Source organism: Loxodonta africana, chromosome 7 (genome assembly GCF_030014295.1).
Source record: "Loxodonta africana isolate mLoxAfr1 chromosome 7, mLoxAfr1.hap2, whole genome shotgun sequence".
Classification (NCBI taxonomy): Eukaryota; Metazoa; Chordata; class Mammalia; order Proboscidea; family Elephantidae; genus Loxodonta; species Loxodonta africana.
Genome location: NC_087348.1, coordinates 33,284,474 through 33,306,457, shown reverse-complemented (window position 1 = coordinate 33,306,457; position 21,984 = coordinate 33,284,474). Strand labels below are relative to the sequence as shown.

Below are 21,984 nucleotides of genomic sequence, written 5' to 3'. Positions count from 1 at the left end.
CTGTCATGTTTTAAAAAAGGAGTATTAAATGAATGAAAGGCTGTTGCACCTCTGACTGATTTTCTCTACAGAAGGTCCACTAAGATTTAGAGATAGAACCTCGTAATCATAGGCCCAATCCAGTCATCTGAGAATAAGTAGAATTCTTAAGTGAAGACATACTGGGATCTTTGAAAGAGAACCTCAGTAGATATTTCTAAATGTTTATTGTGAATAAGCCACTGTACAAGATTAATAGTGAAGAAGAGCTCCATGACCTAATGCATATATTCACAGTGATGTCCTTGATTTCATTACAGGTCTTGTTTTTCTGAGCTCTCATCTCTGAAGCAGGTCTTATAGAAGAGTAAATGGGATACACTAACAATGTAACAGAATTTGTTCTCCTGGGACTCACTCAGGATCCTGAAGGCCAAAAAGTGTTATTTGTCATGTTTCTGCTCATCTACATTGTGACAATGGTGGGCAACCTGCTTATTGTCATGACTGTTATTGTCAGCCCCTCCCTTGGCTCTCCCATGTACTTCTTCCTTGCCTATCTGTCACTCATGGATGCTGTTTATTCCACTGCCATTTCCCCCAAAATGATTCTAGACTTACTCCGTGATAAAAAGACTATTTCCTTCCCAGCTTGCGTGGGCCAGCTCTTTATAGAACACTTATTTAGTGGTGCTGAGGTCTTTCTTCTGGTGGCAATGGCCTATGACCGCTATGTGGCCATCTGTAAGCCACTGCACTACTTGACCATCATGAATCGACGGTTTTGCATTCTGTTACTGGTGGCGGCCTGGGTTGGAGATTTTTTTCACTCTGTGGTTCAACTTCTCTTTGTGTACAGCCTCCCCTTCTGTGGCTCCAATGTCATTAATCACTTTGGCTGTGACACGTACCCATTATTGGAACTTGCTTGCACTGACACCTATTTTATTGGCCTCATTGTGGTTGCCAATGGTGGAGCCATCTGTATGATAATTTTTATCCTTCTACTAATCTCCTGTTCGGCCATCCTAAACTCCCTGAAGACTCACAGTCAGGCGGGGAGGCACAAAGCCCTGTCTACCTGCAGCTCCCATATCACAGTGGTTGTCCTCTTCTTTGTTCCCTGTATTTTCATGTATGTTAGACCTGTTTCCAACTTTCCCATTGACAAATCTATAACTGTGGTTTATACAGTTATCACTCCCATGTTGAATCCTCTGATATACACCCTGAGAAATTCTGAGATGAAAAATGCTGTGGAAAAAATCTGGAGTAGGAAGTTAACCACATGTAGAATAAGAATTTGCATCCACGCTGAAAATGTTATTGCTAATTCTAAAGCAAGAAACAGGCAAAAATTATCTCAATGAACGATTAAGTCAATTCAATGGATTCTCTAGGAATGCTTCTCTTTACTGATAGAAAGGCATCCAAAATGTAGAATGAATTATTCTTTGACATTACAGTTACACTAATAGAGGCATTCTGGAGGCTGGATGAAGAGCAATCGTATTTTTTATTTTATAAATAAAAGTAAAACTAAGCTCACATTGTAATTTTATTTTTCTCAGTACATGCTGAAACAAGACTTAGAAGAATTTTTTTTTTCCTTTTAAAATGTGTAAAAACAAGCTACTTTGGGAAATTTTGTATTATTCAAATTAATGAGAATACAATTAGGCCAATACTTAGAACAAATTTCTGAGGCCAAAAGTAAGGTTTTAAAGTTTTACTGTTCATTATTCTATCAGCACAACAGTTTTTTTTAAGCTCCAGTATGCACTTTGTGTTTAAGATTACTTCTGTTCCTCTGGGCAATGTCTATGCATTTATAATTTTGCATATTTTAGTGGGACATGATATTGTGTTTGGTTTGAAACACCATCGGTGAGCAATTTTGGTAGATAGGATGTGGTTGATGAAGAAAACTCATTCTAGCTCTTGATTAGAGGACAGATAGTATGCTCACGTGGGTTTGAAAATAGCATTAATCCAAGTTATAAACAATGTTTTCCTCATTAGCAATTATGTGCATTTTTGCAATTCTTAAAAGATTAGATAGAGGTTCTGATTTTATCTCCATGAAATTGAATTTATGAAAAGAAATGTGTTATTTTACATAAGCAGCATGTTCTCTAAAAGTTGTATTAAATTTAAATATGTTTTAATGTAAACACTTAGTAATGATTTGTTTTGGTAAAAATAAAGTTTTGGTTTTTTCATTTTCATGTAAAAAAAAATAAGTTTTTCTCAGTCTACAGCCCATCCAGACACATCCCCAAACCGGAAAACAGAAAAAATTTTCTTAATGTCATATGGAACACAATCTACTCTTAACAAGATTTTACTTTTTTAACTAAAAGAAAGATTTTAGAACTTTTCTTATTTTTAAATTTTAGTGTATAATTTTTCATGTATATCCAGCAACATATGCAATTATTTATAAATCTTGTAGCCTCTTACCTAGTATATTATCAATATCATTGAAACTACCTGATTTCACTTCTCTGAAGACATTTCTCCACCTCTTCTCAGAAGTAATACCAATCCTAAGTTTTTAATCACGATTAAAAATAGTTTAATTATGTATGTATGTATCCTTAATGTATATTGTTTAGATTTTCCTATTCCAGTAGTTTCCTTATGGACAATTTGGTATTGTCTATGTGTAGGATCATATCATCTGCGAATAGGGATAGTTTTGCCAATTTCTTTTCAATTTGGATGCCGTTATTTCTTTTTCTTGCCTTGTTCCTCTAGCTAGGACTTCCAGCACAATGTTAAATAAAAAAAAAAAAATTTTTTATAGGAGTGGCAATAAAGGGCCTCCTTGTCTTGTTCATGTTCTAAGGGGGAATGCTTTCAGCCTCTCTCCACTGAGAATGATGTTGGCTTTTGGTTTTGCATAGATGTCCTTTATTATGTTGAGGAATTTCTCTACTATTCCTATTTTATTGAGAGTTTTTATCAGGAATAAGTGTTGAGCTTTATCAAATGTCTATTGTGTTATGTGATTCTTTTTCTTTTGTTCTATTTATATGATAGATTATGTTGATTGATTTTCTAATGTTGAACCAACCTTGCATACCTGGTATGACTCTCACTTGGTAGGGGTGTATTACCTTTTTTTTTTTTTTTTTTTTTTATAATAACTTTTATTAAGCTTCAAGTGAACGTTTACAAATCCAATCAGTCTGTCACATATAAGTTTACATACATCTCACTCCCTACTCCCACTTACTCTCCCCGTCTTGAGTCAGCCCTTTCAGTCTCTCCTTTCTTGACAATTTTGCCGGCTTCCCTCTCTCTCTATCCTCCCATCCCCCCTCCAGACAAGAGTTGCCAACACAATCTCAAGTGTCCACCTGATATAATTAGCTCACTCTTCATCAGCATCTCTCTCCCACCCGCTGACCAGTCCCTTTCATTTCTGATGAGTTGTCTTCGGGGATGGTTCCTGTCCTGTGTCAACTGAAGGTCTGGGGAGCATGGCCGCCGGGATTCCTCCAGTCTCAGTCAGACCATTAAGTTTGGTCTTCTTACGAGAATTTGGGGTCTGCATCCCACTGATCTCCTGCTCCCTCAGGGGTCCTCTGCTGAGCTCCCTGTCAGGGCAGTCATCAATTGTGGCCGGGCACCAACTAGTTCTTCTGGTCTCAGGATGATGTAGTCGCTGGTTCATGTGGCCCTTTCTGTCTCTTGGGCTCCTAGTTGTCGTGTGACCTTGGTGTTCTTCATTTTCCTTTGCTCCAGGTGGGTTGAGACCAATTGCTGCATCTTAGATGGCTGCTTGTTAGCATTTAAGACCCCAGACGCCACATTTCAAAGTGGGATGCAGAATGATTTCATAATAGAATTATTTTGCCAATTGACTTAGAAGTCCCCGCAAACCATGCTCCCCAGACCCCCGCGCTTGCTCCGCTGACCTTTGAAGCATTCATTTTATCCCAGAAACTTCTTTGCTTTTGGTCCAGTCCAATTGAGCTGACCTTCCATGTATTGAGTGTTGTCTTTCCCTTCACCTAAAGCAGTTCTTATCTACTGATTAATCAATAAAAAAACCCTCTCCCACCCTCCCTCCCTCCCCCCCTCGTAACCACAAAAGTATGTGTTCTTCTCAGGTTTACTGTTTCTCAAGATCTTATAATAGTGGTCTTATACAATATTTGTCCTTTTGCCTCTGACTAATTTCGCTCAGCATAATGCCTTCCAGGTTCCTCCATGTTATGAAATGTTTCAGAGATTCGTCACTGTTCTTTATCGATGCGTAGTATTCCATTGTGTGAATATACCACAATTTATTTAACCATTCATCCGTTGATGGACACCTTGGTTGCTTCCAACTTTTTGCTATTGTAAACAGAGCTGCAATAAACATGGGTGTGCATATATCTGTTTGTATGAAGGCTCTTGTATCTCTAGGGTATATTCCTAGGAGTGGGATTTCTGGGTTGTATGGTAGTTCTATTTCTAACTGTTTAAGATAACGCCAGATAGATTTCCAAAGTGGTTGTACCATTTTACATTCCCACCAGCAGTGTATGAGAGTTCCAATCTCTCCGCAGCCTCTCCAACATTTATTATTTTGTGTTTTTTGGATTAATGCCAGCCTTGCTGGTGTGAGATGGAATCTCATCGTAGTTTTAATTTGCATTTCTCTAATGGCTAATGATCGAGAGCATTTTCTCATGTATCTGTTGGCTGCCTGAATATCTTCTTTAGAGAAATGTGTGTTCATATCCTTTGCCCACTTCTTGATTGGGTTGTTTGTCTTTTTGTGGTTGAGTTTTGACAGAATCATGTAGATTTTAGAGATCAGGCGCTGGTCGGAGATGTCATAGCTGAAAATTCTTTCCCAGTCTGTAGGTGGTCTTTTTACTCTTTTGGAGAAGTCTTTAGATGAGCATAGGTGTTTGATTTTTAGGAGCTCCCAGTTATCGGGTTTCTCTTCATCATTTTTGGTAATGTTTTGTATTCTGTTTATACCTTGTATTAGGGCTCCTAGGGTTGTCCCAATTTTTTCTTCCATGATCTTTATCGTTTTAGTCTTTATGTTTAGGTCTTTGATCCACTTGGAGTTAGTTTTTGTGCATGGTGTGAGGTATGGGTCCTGTTTCATTTTTTTGCAAATGGATATCCAGTTATGCCAGCACCATTTGTTAAAAAGGCTTTCTTTTCCCCAGTTAATTGACACTGGTCCTTTGTCAAATATCAGCTGCTCATACGTGGATGGATCTATGTCTGGGTTCTCAATTCTGTTCCATTGGTCTATGTGTCTGTTGTTGTACCAATACCAGGCTGTTTTGACTACTGTGGCTGTATAATAGGTTCTGAAGTCAGGTAAGGTGAGGCCTCCCACTTTCTTCTTCTTTTTCAGTAGTGCTTTGCTTATCCGGGGCTTCTTTCCCTTCCATATGAAATTGGTGATTTGTTTCTCTATCCCCTTAAAATATGACATTGGAATTTGCATCGGAAGTGCGTTAAATGTATAGATGGCTTTTGGTAGAATAGACATTTTTACTATGTTAAGTCTTCCTATCCATGAGCAAGGTATGTTTTTCCACTTAAGTATGTCCGTTTGAATTTCTTGTAGTAGAGCTTTGTAGTTTTCTTTGTATAGGTCTTTTACATCCTTGGTAAGATTTATTCCTAAGTATCTTATCTTCTTGGGGACTACTGTGAATGGTATTGATTTGGTTATTTCCTCTTCGGTGTTCTTTTTGTTGATGTAGAGGAATCCAAGTGATTTTTGTATGTTTATTTTATAACCTGAGACTCTGCCAAACTCTTCTATTAGTTTCAGTAGTTTTCTGGAGGATTCCTTAGGGTTTTCTGTGTATATAATCATGTCATCTGCAAATAGTGATAACTTTACTTCTTCCTTGCCAATCCGGATACCTTTTATTTCTTTGTCTAGCCTGATTGCCCTGGCTAAGACTTCCAACACGATGTTGAATAAGAGTGGTGATAAAGGGCATCCTTGTCTGGTTCCCGTTCTCAAGGGAAATGCTTTCAGGTTCTCTCCATTTAGAGTGATATTGGCTGTTGGCTTTGCATAGATGCCCTTTATTATGTTGAGGAATTTTCCTTCAATTCCTATTTTGGTAAGAGTTTTTATCATGAATGGGTGTTGGACTTTGTCAAATGCCTTTTCTGCATCAATTGATAAGATCATGTGGTTTTTGTCTTTTGTTTTATTTATGTGATGGATTCCATTAATGGTTTTTCTGAGATTAAACCAGCCTTGCATACCTGGTATAAATCCCACTTGATCAGGGTGAATTATTTTTTTGATGTGTTGTTGGATTCTATTGGCTAGAATTTTGTTGAGGATTTTTGCATCAATGTTCATGAGGGATATAGGTCTATAATTTTCTTTTTTTGTAATGTCTTTACCTGGTTTTGGTATCAGGGAGATGGTGGCTTCATAGAATGAGTTGGGTAGTATTCCGTCATTTTCTATGCTTTGGAATACCTTTAGTAGTAGTGGTGTTAACTCTTTTCTGAAAATTTGGTAGAACTCTGCAGTGAAGCCGTCCGGGCCAGGACTTTTTTTTGTTGGGAGTTTTTTGATTACCGTTTCAATCTCTTTTTTTGTTATGGGTCTATTTAGCTGTTCTACTTCTGAATGTGTTAGTTTAGGTAGGTAGTGTTTTTCCAGGAATTCATCCATTTCTTCTAGGTTTTCAAATTTGTTAGAGTACAATTTTTCATAATAATCTGAAATGATTCTTTTAATTTCATTTGGTTCTGTTGTGATGTGGTCCTTCTCATTTCTTATTCGGGTTATTTGTTTCCTTTCCTGTATTTCTTTAGTCAGTCTAGCCAATGGTTTATCAATTTTGTTAATTTTTTCGAAGAACCAGCTTTTGGCTTTGTTAATTCTTTCGATTGTTTTTCTGTTCTCTAATTCATTTAGTTCAGCTCTAATTTTTATTATTTGTTTTCTTCTGGTCCCTGATGGATTCTTTTGTTGCTCACTTTCTATTTGTTCAAGTTGTAGGGACAGTTCTCTGATTTTGGCTCTTTCTTCTTTTTGTATGTGTGCATTTATTGATATAAATTGGCCTCTGAGCACTGCTTTTGCTGTGTCCCAGAGGTTTTGATAGGAAGTATTTTCATTCTCGTTGCTTTCTATGAATTTCCTTATTACCTCCTTGATGTCTTCTATAACCCAGTCTTTTTTCAGGAGGGTATTGTTCATTTTCCAAGTATTTGATTTCTTTTCCCTCGTTTTTCTGTTATTGATCTCTAGTTTTATTGCCTTGTGGTCTGAGAAGATGCTTTGTAATATTTCGATGTTTTGGACTCTGCAAAGGTTTGTTTTATGACCTAATATGTGGTCTATTCTAGAGAATGTTCCATGTGCGCTGGAAAAAAAAGTATATTTTGCAGCAGTTGGGTGGAGAGTTCTGTATAAGTCAATGAGGTCAAGTTGGTTAATTGTTGTAATTAGATCTTCCGTGTCTCTGTTTAGCTTCTTACTGGATGTCCTGTCCTTCTCCGAAAGTGGTGTGTTGAAGTCTCCTACTATAATTGTGGAGGTATCTATCTCGCTTTTCAGTTCTGTTAAAATTTGATTTATGTATTTTGCAGGCCTGTCATTGGGTGCGTAAATATTTAATATGGTTATGTCTTCCTGATCAATTGTCCCTTTTATCATTATATAGTGTCCTTCTTTATCCTTTGTGGTGGATTTAAGTCTAAAGTCTATTTTGTCAGAAATTAATATTGCTACTCCTCTTCTTTTTTGCTTATTGTTTGCTTGATATACTTTTTTCCATCCTTTGAGTTTTAGTTTGTTTGTGTCTCTAAGTCTAAGGTGTGTCTCTTGTAGGCAGCATATAGATGGATCGTGTTTCTTTATCCAGTCTGTGACTCTCTGTCTCTTTATTGGTGCATTTAGTCCATTTACATTCAGGGTAATTATAGATAAATAAGTTTTTAGTGCTGTCATTTTGATGCCTTTTTATGTGTGTTGTTGACAATTTCATTTTTCCACACACTTTTTTGTGCTGAGGCGTTTTTCTTAGTAAACTGTGAGATCCTCATTTTCATAGTGTTTGACTTTATGTTAGTTGAGTCGTTACGTTTTTCTTGGTTTTTGTCTTGAGTTATAGAGTTGTTATGCCTTTTTGTGGTTACCTCATTATATGCCCCTATTTTTCTAAGTAAAAACCTAACTTGTATTGTTTTATATCGCCTTGTATCACTCTCCATATGGCAGTTCAATGCCTCCTGTATTTAGTCCCTCTTTTTGATTATTGTGATCTTTTACCTATTGACTTCCATAATTCCCTGTTATGTGTATTTTTTTTTTTAATTAATCTTAATTTGTTTGTTTTTGTGATTTCCCTATTTGAGTTGATATCAGGACGTTCTGTTTTGTGACCTTGTGTTGTGCTGATATCTGATATTATTGGTTCTGTGACCAAACAATATCCTTTAGTATTTCTTGTAGCTTTGGTTTGGTTTTTGCAAATTCTCTAAACTTGTGTTTGTCTGTAAATATCTTAATTTCGCCTTCATATTTCAGAGAGAGTTTTGCTGGATATATGATCCTTGGTTGGCAGTTTTTCTCCTTCAGTGTTCTGTATATGTCGTCCCATTCCCTTCTTGCCTGCATGGTTTCTGCTGAGTAGTCAGAACATATTCTTATTGATTCTCCCTTGAAGGAAACCTTTCTTTTCTCCCTGGCTGCTTTTAAAATTTTCTGTTTATCTTTGGTTTTGGTGAGTTTGATGATAATATGTCTTGGTGTTTTTCTTTTTGGATCAATCTTAAATGGGGTTCGATGAGCATCTTGGATAGATACCCTTTCGTCTTTCATGATGTCAGGGAAGTTTTCTGTCAGAAGTTCTTCAACTATTTTCTCTGTGTTTTCTGTCCCCCCTCCCTGTTCTGGGACTCCAATCACCCGCAGGTTATCCTTCTTGATAGAGTCCCACATAATTCTTAGGGTTTCTTCATTTTTTTTAATTCTTTTATCTGATTTTTTTTCAGCTATGTTGGTGTTGATTCCCTGGTCCTCCAGATGTCCCAGTCTGCATTCTAATTGCTCGAGTCTGCTCCTCTGACTTCCTAGTGTGTTGTCTAATTCTGTTATTTTATTGTTAATCTTTTGGATTTCTACATGTTGTCTCTCTATGGATTCTTGCAACTTATTAATTTTTCCACTATGTTCTTGAATAATCTTTTTGAGTTCTTCAACAGTTTTATCAGTGTGTTCCTTGGCTTTTTCTGCAGATATCCTAATTTCATTTGTGATATCATTAAGCATTCTGTAAATTAGTTTTTTATATTCTGTATCTGATAATTCCAAAATTGTATCTTCATTTGGGAAAGATTTTGATTCTTTTGTTTGGGGGGTTGGAGAAGCTGTCACGGTCTGCTTCTTTAAGTGGTTTGATATGGATTGTTGTCTCCGAGCCATCACTGGGAAACTAGTTTTTCCAGAAAATCCGCTAAAAAAAACTGCAGTCAGATCCCTATCAGAGTTCTCCCTCTGGCTCAGGCTATTCAGATGTTAATGAAGCCGCCTGGGGAGGGTGGGGGAGGGAACAGAGAGATAGGAGAGTAGCACCTCAGAATATAGCCAGAGTTGCTTGTCTTGCTTGGAATGACTGTTATATCTGAGATTCCTGCGGGCGCATCGCCTATGTGTGCTGGCTGTGTGGAGATTGCCCCCAGGGGGTCTGGCCCGCTGGAGTCACGGTCAGATCCTCCGCTTCCAGCCCCACGCCCAGCGTCAAGGCTCCCCTACTGGGACGGTGCACTCTCAACTCCAAAATCAGTCGCTGCCTCCCGGGGACTTCTCGTCCCTCCAGCCGCGTGGCTGTGCCGCCTCCGTGAACCAGGTGGGCCCCCTCCCGGGGTTAGTTCAGATGGGTGGAGTAGCTCCCCGTGCTTGTGCCGCGACCAAGTGTCCCAGCTGGAACGCTGTTCTCCCCACTCCAATACCAGTCGCTGCCTCCCGGGGACTTCTCCTAGCGGCTGCGTCCCACGCTGCCCGCGCGACCCGGCTGGTCCCCTTCCCGGGGTTAGTTCAGGGGGTGGAGCAACTCTCCGTGTTTATGGCGTACCTGCGTCCAGTCCAAATCCCTGCGGAGCGGTTCCCCGGCTCGGAGGCTGCTCTTTCTGCTCCAAGATCAGTCACTGCCTCCCGGGGACTTCTCCTACCGGCTGCGTCCCACGCCGCCCGTGGAACCGGCTGGTCCCCCTCCCGGGGTTAGTTCAGGGGGGTGGAGCAGGTCTCTGTGCTTGTGCCGTACCTGACTGGTACGCTGGCTCCAGGCTCTGGAAACTATCGCTGCTTCCCCGTATTAGTTCGTTCTCCGTCTCTAAATCCGTGTTTGTTGTTCAGGGTTCGTAGATTGTTATGTATGTGATCGATTCACTTGTTTTTCCGTGTCTTTGTTGTAAGAGGGATCCGAGGTAACGTCTGCCTAGTCCGCCATCTTGGCTCCGCCCCCCTGTATTACCTTTTTAATGTGATGCTGAATACTTTTGGCTAGAATTTTGCTGTGCATTTTTGCTTTTATGTTCATGAGAGATATTGGTCTGTATTTTTATTTTTTAAATTTGTGTGTTTTCCTGGCTTTGGTATCAGGGTTATACTGGCTTTAGAGAATGAATTTGGGAGATTTCCTGCATTCCTGTGCTCTGAAATAGTTTGAATAGCACTGGTGTGAGCTCTTCTCTGAATGTTTGGTAGAATTCTCCAGTGAAGCTGTCCAGACCAGGGCTTTTCTTTGTTGGGAGTTTTTAATTTAATTTTTTATTTTTACCCCATTCAATCTCTTCTCTTGTTATGCATTTTTCAGATTTTCTATCTCAGGTTTTGTTAGTTTAGGTAGGTAGTGTGTTTCTAGAAATTTGTCCATTTCCTCTAGTTTCTCAAATTTGTTGGAGTGCAATTTTTCATAGTATTCTGGTGTGATCTTTATTTTAGTTATTTCTGTAGTAAAGTCTCTCGTCTCATCTTATTTGGGTGGTTTCCTCTTCTGTTTGTCTTTTGTCAGCTTGTCCAATGGTTTGCCAAATTTTTTGATCTATTCAGGGAGAGAAGTTTTTGTCTCGTTGGTTATTTTTTTTTTCCTGATATTTCATTTATTTCTGCTCCAATCCTTATTACTTCCTTTCTCCTCTTGCCTCTGGCCTCTTTTTGCTATTCTCTTTCTATTTGAGTCATAGTGCTAACATTTTCATTTTGATTTGTCCTTCTATTTTGATGAGTGCATTTATTGCTATGAGTTGACCGCTGAACACTGCCTTTGCTGTGTTGCAAAAGCTTCGATAGGATACGTTTACATTCTCATTTGATTCTGGGAATTTTTTGATTCCCTCTTGATTTCTTCTATTAGCCAGTGGTTTTTAAGCAAGATGTTATTCAGGTTTCACGTATTTGATTTTTCCCTTGCTGTTCTTATTGTTGATTCCTACTTTTATGATGGTGTGATTAGAGAGAATGTTTTGTATTATTTTGATGTTTTCGATTTTATTGAGGCTTGTTTTGTGCTAAAATGTGGTCTATTCTAGAGAATGTTTCATATACTTTGAAAAAATGCACACGCTGCTGCTGTTTTGGTGGAGTGTTCTACATATATCTCTGAGGTCAGGTTGGGTGATCATGGCCTTTAGATGTTCTGTATTTTTGCTGAGTTTCTTTCTAAATGTTCTGTCCTTTACCTAGCAATGTGTTGAAGTCTTCTATTATTATTGTGGAACTGAGCATTTCTTTTTTCCTTGCTCTTAGAATTTCTTGTATGTATTTTGGAACCCTGTCATTGAGTGCATAGATGTTTATTAAGGTTAAGTGTTATTGGTTGATTGTCACCTCAGTCATTATGTAATGTCCTCCCTTGTCTAGATGATCGATTTTACCTTAAACTCTTATTTATCTGAGAGTAATATTTGCTACACTTACTCTTTTTTGGTTACTGCTTGCTTGATATAGTTTTTCTTTCTTTTAATTTTTATTATGTTTATGTCTTTGTGTCAATGATATGTCTCTTGTAGACAGCATATTGATGAATCATTTTTTTTAAATCCATTCTGACACTCTCTGCCTCCTTATGGGTGCATTTAAGCCATTAACATTCAGTGTGACTATTGATAGACAGGTATGCATTTGCTGCCTTCATATTGTGCTTTTCTTTTGTGGTGCTGATGTTTTCTTTGTTGCTCTTACTTTCCTGTGCTGAGTTCCTTTTTTTTGTGGATTTTCTTTTCTTTTCTTTCGTTTGTGTAGGTTTTGTGTTTACTGAATTTTTGTGTATTTCTTCTTTTTCTTATTTGGATGGTTAGGTTTGTTAATTTTCTTTGTGGTTTTCTTGAAATTTACCCTTATCTTCCTAAGTCTGAAAAAAAAAAATCAATTGTTTATTACTTGATATTGCCTTGACTTCCTCTCCATCTGAAAATTCTATGTTTACCCCATTTATTCTCCTTTTTATTGTTTTGACACTGTCATCATTTACTGATTGACATTTCTGTTTTCCTTTTTAAGTCTTTAGCTTTATTTTAATATTGAGAGTTCTTTGCCTAGGTTGGTATCTGGCTGATGCTGACCTATGTCCTAGACTCTGGTGTTGTCTGATGTTGCCAGTTCTCTAACATAAGGTCTGCCTTTAGTATTTCTTGTAAGTTTGGTTTGGTTTTTCAGAATTATCTCAATTTCTGTTTATCTGGGTATGTACTAATTTTACAATTGTATTGGAGAGTCTTGCAGGATATGTTATTCTTTGTTTGTATTTTTATCAATTCAGGGTTTTATATATGTCATCCCATCACCTTCTTACCTGCATTGTTTTTGCCAAGTAATTAGAGTTTAATTTTATTTTTCCCTTTTATAAGTGACTTTTTGTTTTTCTACATCTGCTCTCAGGATTCTTTCTTTGTCTTTGGTTTTGGCAAGTGTGATTATGATGTATTGTTGTGACATTCTTTTGCAGTTCATCATGTATGGGGCTATTTGAGCTTATTAGATGGTCAGGTTTTCTTGATATTCTTTTCATGATATTTTGGAAGTTTTCTGTCAGTAAATCTTCAACAACCTTCATTGTGTTTTCCACCTTCTCTCCCTGTTCTGAAACTCTAATCACATGCAAATTTTTCCTCTTGATTGTGTCCCACATAATTCTTAATTTTTCTTCATTGTCTTCTCTAATTTTTCCTCGGAGAAGGTGGTGTACATATGTTTGCCTTCAATATAGCTGATTTATAAGTAACCTGAAGGTAGAAAGTTTAATTATTTTTGTGCTCTCTCTTTCTTGTGCAATGTGTGGGATATAGAATTCACACCAGAAACTAAAAAAATTTTTTTTTGAATTCTCATTCTATTGGAATCAGATGAACTTTTTATATATTGCATATATGTACCAGTTTTCTTTGATGTTTGCTACAGATGTTTACCTTAGCATGTTTTTCATATTATAATTATGAGTGTTTTTATATACAGATGTTATATTTAAAAATTCTTTTACTTTTTGACTTCTTCATTTACTTGGAGAATTCTGTTTTCTTTCACAGACTTTATACATTTTAATCTTTATATTTGGTATTGTATTATAAATAACTTTTCAAATAATTCTGTTTTCAACCCATCTAGAATTTATTTTTATTTGTGGTGAGATAATATTTAAACCTATTTTCTCCAAATTGGTAAAGTATTCTGCCAGCCTAGCTGTTTAATTATTTTAAGTACAAATTTAATTTTTTTTCCTGTTAATATGTCATTTTGTACATCTTTAAAATAATCAATATTTTCTTCCACTTTTTTATTTTTTTGGTTTATTTCTCTGCCACTAACACACACTATTTCAGTAATCAAATATTTTTAATGTTATTTATACCTGGTCCCCCCCAAAAAGAAACCAAATCCATTACCATTGAGTCTATTCTGATTCATAGCCACTGTATAGGACAGAGCAGAACTGCCCCATTGTGTGTCCAAGGAGCAGTCGGTAGATTCAAAATGCTGAATTTTGGGGTTAGAAGCTGAACTCTTTGACTACTACACTACATCCTTCTATTTAAGAACTCTCCTTTGAAAGCAAAAAAAAAATTTTTCTTTCAGGAAGTGAGCATTGCATTCATATCACTCAACAACAGAAATGGAAATCTTGACAAAGGTTTCATTTGTTCTGCAAATTATACTTATGAATATGATATACTTCCCCCTAGCTTCATTCCTGGCCATATATCTGTATGTACAATTTTGTTTTTATTAAGGACTTTTGTTATGCTGCTTAATTTTTAAGTGAATGACTCTCTGACATCAAGCATGACATAAGGGCACTCATGGTGCATTTCCTTGTGTCACTATGAAACCCAATGACCTTACACTAGCTGTCTTTCAAATAGCATGCATGTTACCAGTGTATCAGGGAATTTATTAATCCCGCCTCCTAGCGTTCGTCACTGGGTGGCAGTATTAGGCTTCTGCCAGTGTCTCCATGTGCAAATATTCATGTAATAGACATTTCCAAAGTTATCTGAGCACTAGGATTATGGCTTTCTAATGCAAAAGCTGTACAAAAAAAAAAAGAAGACAAAAGGAGAATTAGTACATCCGAGTTGTGGCGTTAGCAAAGGATATTTAATATAGCATGGATTGTCGGAAGAATGTAATGAATTAAGTTTGAACAGGATCGTGTGTAGATTTTATCTCACAAAAATGTGACAGTATGCTAAGTCAATCCTTGGGGAAAAATGTAAATACATAGTTCACTTTTTTCTGCATATAACTATGCCTAGCATTTCTCTAATTCTAAAAGTTCATTTGGAAGCGGAAAAATATGGAAAATACATTTAAATTTTGAAAGATTAATGAACTGTTGTTGCTAATAAGACAGGCTATGATGTAAAAATTAAAATCAAGTGATACTGTTTAAAAAACACACTCATACACATAAACTAACCTAAATTCACACACACCTTTAAGATCGGGGTGTTTCAGTTAAGCTGCTTTTGGTTGCAAATGACAGAAAATTCAACTAAAAACTTTTTGAACTATAAATGTACTTATTAATTGGTCATGGTAACTTTAAACTTCAAGGTTATGGCAAGCTTCAGGGTTAGTTGATAAAGTATATCGATTTCTGCAATAGAGCCATGCACACAAATAAAATTTAGCTCACTCAAAGTTAAGGTACCTGTTTTAAGTCCTAGTCAAGTTGAGTCTTGATACAACTGAGAATAAAGTGATTAAGTTAAGATACATCCTCTTGGATCATGTTGTGACTATTCATGAAAACAACTGCTGACTGTGTTTGAGAAATAAATCGTTATGGCTCCAGCTGACCTAGATTCAGGCTTAGATCAACAACATCTGCTCTAATCCAGAAGTGCAGAACTGTGATTATCTGCCTTTTCAAAAATTGGAAGGTAAATTTCAGTAACTTACTTAGTCCCAATGTTCTCTGCCTCTGAGCCATAGGGTTTATTGGGTATAGAGGCTCTAACAGTCAGAGTAAGGCCTTCTTCTGCTAGGAATATGGTTAGGCAAGAGAATCTGCTGCTTGTTCTCCAGTCATTTTGGAATAAACATTATCTACCTTACCTAAAGATTTACTAATATAAAACTCATAATTTATTATTCACTTTATTTTAGAATTTTCTCTTCTCATTACAGACATTTCACATTACTTGGCTTTCCACTACTTTTTCTTGGCAAGACTCAAGCCTTTTCCCTCTAAGGATTGTCTAGGGAAGAAAAGTGTCCAGGAGAGGTAACTTCATTTGAATTTGTTCCAAATATTCTAACAATCTAATTTATAGTGAACTTGCATTATCTTTCATTTAAAACAGTATTGATATATAAAAAGCCACACACTATGTCTGCACATATAAACGGAAGAATTATTTCCTGATAGAATGACCCAAGAGATTTCTGAAAACTCAAATTCCTGTCTAGGATGGTGACTCTCTGTAATTAGCATCTAGTCCTGTAGATGGTTTCATGTTATATTTTCTGTTGATACATATCTGTCATTGCTTGTTGGAATTTATGGAAAGTCATGATTTTCTGGACTGAGGCTGGGGAGATGTAGGGGCATTCTTCTAGCGAGGGAAGAAATGGTCTTTGGATATGCTTTTTGAATGACTGAATTGCTGAAAAGTTCTGTTCCTATCTGTGAGAAGCTCTGGCATTGGCTTTTCTAGGAAGTTAAATCCCAGCCTTTGCCTTGTTAGGTACAGAATTAATGAGGAGGGAGACATGAGTATGACCCTAAATCCTCAGTTAAAAACTTTTGTTTGCTTCATCATAATTGATTAAACAAAGAAAATTTCAAATAACAAATTTCAGTGATTTTTACTGTTTGTGTCACTAAAAAACGAGCCTGGCCAGGTTAATTTCCATTAATTTGCCTAGTTTTTACATAGTCATGCAAACGTAGCATCCTCATTTTTCTTCCAGCACATTTTCTAACAGGTGAGAACGTTCAGCTGTTTACTGTTATTTTTAAGTGTCTTCATGTTCCAGGCAACCACATATACAGTTCTACAGTTTTCTGAAAAAAAAAAAAAAAAAAGATATGATGGGCAGCTTGTGTGGAAGTATGAAAAGTGTAACCACTTGGAACTATTTCTAGATCCACTGAGCAGTGCACATTGCCATGTGTTCTGTGATTTTAGATAAATGCATGAGGTATCTACAATTACTCTCAATGAAAGAACCCCTGATTTTCAGGACCAAGGACAAGAACCAAGAGGTGAATTTTTGAAACATCTGATGGAGGACACTCATTAAAAATTTCCATGATATATTGAAATAGAGTTAATTTCTTAAATATATTTCACTAGATTAATTGTGAGTTTGTAAAATTAAGCAAGAGAAACACAGAAATTAGCCAGAACATACACAGTCTATTTCGCTTAAGTATTTTATCCTGATAGATGTTTACTATTTGCCAGATAACAAATGAAGCAAGTTATGCATTAGAATAAGTCAATAGATTTGTAATCTTGGCTTGTAGGATATGTGATATATTAATATATATAGTTATTTTAGAAATATTTCAGCTAAATCAAAAAACCAAACCCTTTGCTTCAAGTAGATTCTATCTTATAGTGACCCTGAAAGACAGAGTAGAACTGCCCCATAGAGTTTCAAGGGAGGAGCTGGTGGATTCAAACTGCTGACCTTTGGTTAACAGCCATGCTCTTAACTGCTGCACCACCGAGGCTCCATATTTGAATAAGAAAATTTAAAACTATGTATTACCTCAAGTGTCAGGGTTTAAAAAAAAAGTTATGCCTGGAAATTTGATATGTGCTTTTAAGTGGGAATATTTTAAAATTATGGTAACAACCACATTTATACATATGTATACCTTTTTGTATATATACAAAATTATGACAGTAACCATATGTACAAATGCCTATATATATACACAATTTTTTTAATTATACAAAAAGAAACTGGTGATCAGGAAGTACCTTGCCTACTGCCACTTAGAGAGACTTATAAAACTGTAATTGTAATGTACTATAGAGGTTATTTTTGTTACTATGACATTTTAATTTCTATTTGTAAAAAGCCATGTCGTTATAAAAATAAATGTTTTTTTTTTCTAGAAAGGTGTAAGCTTAGTGGTTTACATCGAGAGCCTAGTAATTATTTTAGTTTTTATAGTATCAAATCTTTGAGGACTGAAACTATAGTGGATACTTCACATACTGATTGTTTTACATGGAAATAATTTAGCTGGCCAATAGAATATTTATTTCAGTGAAATCCGGCATTGACATTAATAAAATTAAGAGCACTAGACCTTGAAGAAAATAGGTAGTTAAAGAAAAATTAGATATAAGCTATCTTTAACCATTATGTTCTTCAACAGCTGTACCTTTATTAATCTACCACTTCAAAAATGAAAGAACTCCTGAACCACCCAGACATATAGAAAACTCATTAGAGCTGGTTCCTAAAAGATAGCTCAAAATTCCTCTGCACATGTTCTTTCCCCTCAGCCAAATCAATATCAATGAAATCAGCTTGTCTACATTTGAGGTTTAGTAATTCAGCAATTTTCTGCAAGAAAGAATAATCCTAAAGATTGTGTTTGTATCTATATATGTACTATCCTCTCTTATTTGAGTTTGTCTTTAACCGTAAGTGCTAGGGCCTCTGAGGGATCAATGTTCTTTTTTTTTTTTTCTTTGAATTTTCTTTTCTTTTTCCCCCTTTCCTTCACTTCCTTTCTCTTTCCTTCTCTCCTTTCGTCCACTCTTGTTCTTCTTCTTTTTCTTTTTTTTTTGTTTCACTCTCATCTCTGTTTTCCCCTTCCTTTCCCTTTTTATTCTTTATTTTGTAGGATGGGCTCTGTGTTTAATTGTAATGGCTTCCCAAGAAGCCTCCTGAGTAAGTTCAGGAAGCCTCAGTGGTTGGCCTTCCAGCACTCTTTCACAAGAAAAAATCTTTCTGAAGATTTCTTAAGAAAGCTATCCCCACTTAACATATTAATATCCCAATTACCTGTGTATATTAATTTCTTAAATATAATTTCTCTGCTTCCTGATTTGATTCTTCTTTTCTTTCATTTTCTACTCTTTAGGTCTCCATCTGATGCATGGCTACAAGTTTTTCCTTTTTTCCTGCTTAACTTTCACCAATATACTCACCATTAGAGGTAGATATTAAGACACACATTCAACAAAATAGATAATTCTCATAATGTATGGTTTTATCCTATGTCCCAAAATGTGTGTCTGTGAATTATAAATACATAATATTCTTTTTACAAGTAAAATACTTATTCCTAATGTGAAAAAGATCCAGATGATTTGTTCTGATCAAATGTCCATAGAGAAACATTCAAGGACAATAATAAAAAGCTATCGTTTATTGATTCTTTATCAGGATCCAGGCAGTGCTTTAGGTACTTTGCATGTAAAAACACACACACACTAACTTCAGAGATACATACAATTGATTTCCCCATTTTACAAATTATGAAACTGAGGCACAAAGAGGTTTATGAAGTTGCACAAGGTCACAGAGACAGTAAGCGGTGAAGGTGGAATTCAAACACAGACAGTGTTGCCCCAGAGTACGCATTATTCGTCACTGTGCTGTGCGCTCTTTCCAGGGGTGTCCTGGGCCTTAAACAAGCGCACACTGAATGAGAAAGCTAATCAGTATTTGGTCACTTGAGTGATCCAATTCCAACACTGACTAGCATTTTTTAAAGTATCATTGATGAGCTTGGAGATTGTTGTTTAATTACAAATATATAAATAGAAATATCCAGCAGAATAAAATAAGATGGGGTTTCACTGATAATGTCATAGACAGTTGGACTAGAAAGGATTCTAAGATCATCTAGTTCAATTCTTTATTTTCCAATGAGTAAACTGAGACAGATTTGTGGCTAAATAAAGAAAATAACTAAAACTCATACCTTCTTACACTGAGTTTCGATTTTTCCTTTGAGTATGTTCCCTTTCGAAGTCTGGATATCGAAGTTCTAATTCTGACCACTCTCAGTGCCTAAGTATTATCTATAAATCCCTCTCCCTTTGTCCTCCATCTCTCCTTAAAGTGTCTATTTTCTCCCCCATGGCTACCCAGCACACCTGCAATGGATTTGCAAAATGCTGGCTGCTAAGGTACTTGTTAATTCTTATGTGTCAGTTAACTTCAGTTCAAAAATATTTGCTGAAAATACAGATCATATTGTAAGGGACAGAAAATCTATGTCCAAATAATTGCTACAGGGAATAATAAACTAAATAATTTTGTAGTTATCTGATGCATTTCAAAGTCCAGGCTCTTCACATTTAATGAGAGATTCATAAACATTGAAAGCCATTTGAGGCAGGAAGGACCAAACTTCTAATAGTGGAATATCATAATATTTAGTGAGATATTCCTGAAGAGGGGTTATTTTTGCTGCTATATAGATCATATTGTAAAGGGACTCACCACAAATATTACCAACTGTAAGTACTGGTTTTATGTCAATTTATCTTCGCCACCAGAGAATGTTTCTTGAGAGCAGAAATCCTTTCCCTCTTCGTCATTGCTGACCTCTGTGCCAAGCACTGTCATGTTTTAAAAAAGGAGTATTAAATGAATGAAAGACTGTTGAGCCCCTGACTGATCTTCTCTGTAGAAGATCCACTAAGATTTAGAGATACAGCCCGTTATTCATGGGCACATGAATAGAAGTAGAATTGTTAAGGGAAGACATACTGGGATCTTTGGAAGAAAACTCAGTACATATTTCTAAATGTTTATTATGAGTAAGCCACTGCACAAGATTAATAGTGAAGAAGAACTCCAAGACCTAATGGACATATTCACACTGATGTTCATGATTTCTTTACAGGTCTTGTTCTCCTGAGCTCTCATCTCTGAAGTACGTCTTATAGAAGAGTAAATGGGACACAGTAACAATGTAACAGAATTTGTCCTCCTGGGATTCACACAGGATCCTGAGGGCCAAAGAGTGTTAACTGTCATGTTTTTGCTCATCTACATTGTGGCAATGGTGGGCAACCTGCTCATTGTCATGACTGTTGTTGTCAGCCCCTCCCTGGGCTCCCCCATGTACTTCTTCCTTGCCTACCTGTCATTCATTGATGCTGTTTATTCCACTGCCATTTCCCCCAAAATGATTGTAGACTTACTCTGTGATAAAAAGACTACTTCCTTCTCAGCTTGCATGGGCCAGCTCTTTATAGAGCACTTATTTGGTGGTGCTGAGATCTTTCTTCTGGTGGCAATGGCCTATGATCGCTACGTGGCCATCTGTAAGCCACTGCATTATTTAACCATCATGAATCGACAGGTTTGCATTCTGTTGCTAGTGGTGGCCTGGGTTGGAGGTTTTTTGCACTCTGTAGTTCAACTTCTCTTTGTGTACAGCCTCCCCTTCTGTGGCCCCAATGTCATTGATCACTTCATGTGTGACATGTACCCATTATTGGAACTTGCTTTCTCTGACACCTATTTTGTAGGGCTCACTGTTGTTGCCAATGGTGGAGCCATCTGTATGGTAATTTTTATCCTTCTAACACAATCTCCTATGGGGTCATCCTAAGATCCCTGAAGACTCACAGTCAGGAAGGGAGGCACAAAGCCCTGTCTACCTGCAGCTCCCACATTACAGTGGTTGCCCTCTTTTTTGTTCCCTGTATTTTCATGTATGTTAGACCTGTTTCCAACTTTCCAACTGACAAATTTATGACTGTGGTTTATACAGTTATCACTCCCACGTTGAATCCTCTGATATACACTCTGAGAAATTCTGAGATGAAAAATGCTATGGAAAAAATCTGGAGTAGAAAGTTAACCACATGTAGAAGAATTTGCATCCACACTGAAAATATTGGTAATTCTAAAGCAAGTAATAGGCAATGAATTATTACATTGAATGATTAAGTCAATTCAATGGATTCTCTAGGAATACTTCTCTTTACTGATGTAAAGGCATCCAAAATGTAGAAAAAATTATTCTTTGACATTAGAATGAAAGTAATCGAGACATTCTGGAGGCTGGATAGAAGCCCTAAGTATTTTTCCTCTTATAAATAAAAATAAGCTCACATTTAATTTTATTTTTCTCAGTATATACTGAAACAGGACTTAGAAAAAATTATTTTTTTTCCTTTTAAAAAGAGAAAAAAAGAGTTACTTACAAAAATTTTCTATCATCCAAATTAATGAGAAAACAGTTTGACCAATACTTAGAACAAATTTTTGAGGCCAAGAGTGTGGTTTTAAAATTTTACTCTTCATTATTCTATTAGCACAACAGTTTTTTTTTAGCTCCACTATCCGTTTTGTGTTTAAGATTACTTCTATTTCTCTGGGCAATTTCTATGTATTTACAATTCTGCATATTTTAGTTGGATGTGATATTGTGTTTGGTTTGAGACACCATCAGTGAGCAATTTTGATAGATGGGATGTGGTTGATGAAGAAAACCCAATCTAGTTCTCGATTAGAGGAAAGATACTACTCTCTCACTTTGGAGTTGAAAATGACATTAATCT

General features: G+C 36.5%; 1 protein-coding gene and 1 pseudogene across 1 annotated transcript; both read left to right on the top strand.

Annotated features, from left to right (window-relative positions):
• Positions 1-293: 293 nt before the first annotated feature.
• Positions 294-1,373, top strand: LOC111748968 (olfactory receptor 4A16-like). The gene has a single exon (XM_064289159.1). It carries the CDS (start codon positions 351-353, stop codon positions 1,347-1,349), a length of 999 nt encoding a protein of 332 aa, XP_064145229.1. The 5' UTR covers positions 294-350; the 3' UTR covers positions 1,350-1,373.
• An 18,984-nt stretch (positions 1,374-20,357) lies between these two features.
• On the top strand, positions 20,358-21,563 carry LOC100661412 (olfactory receptor 4A5-like; annotated as a pseudogene).
• The last annotated feature ends 421 nt before the right edge of the window (positions 21,564-21,984 follow it).

Coding starts and splice junctions, on each gene's coding strand:
- LOC111748968 (XM_064289159.1), top strand. CDS start 351: ATGGGATACACTAACAATGTAACAGAATTTGTTCTCCTGGGACTCACT.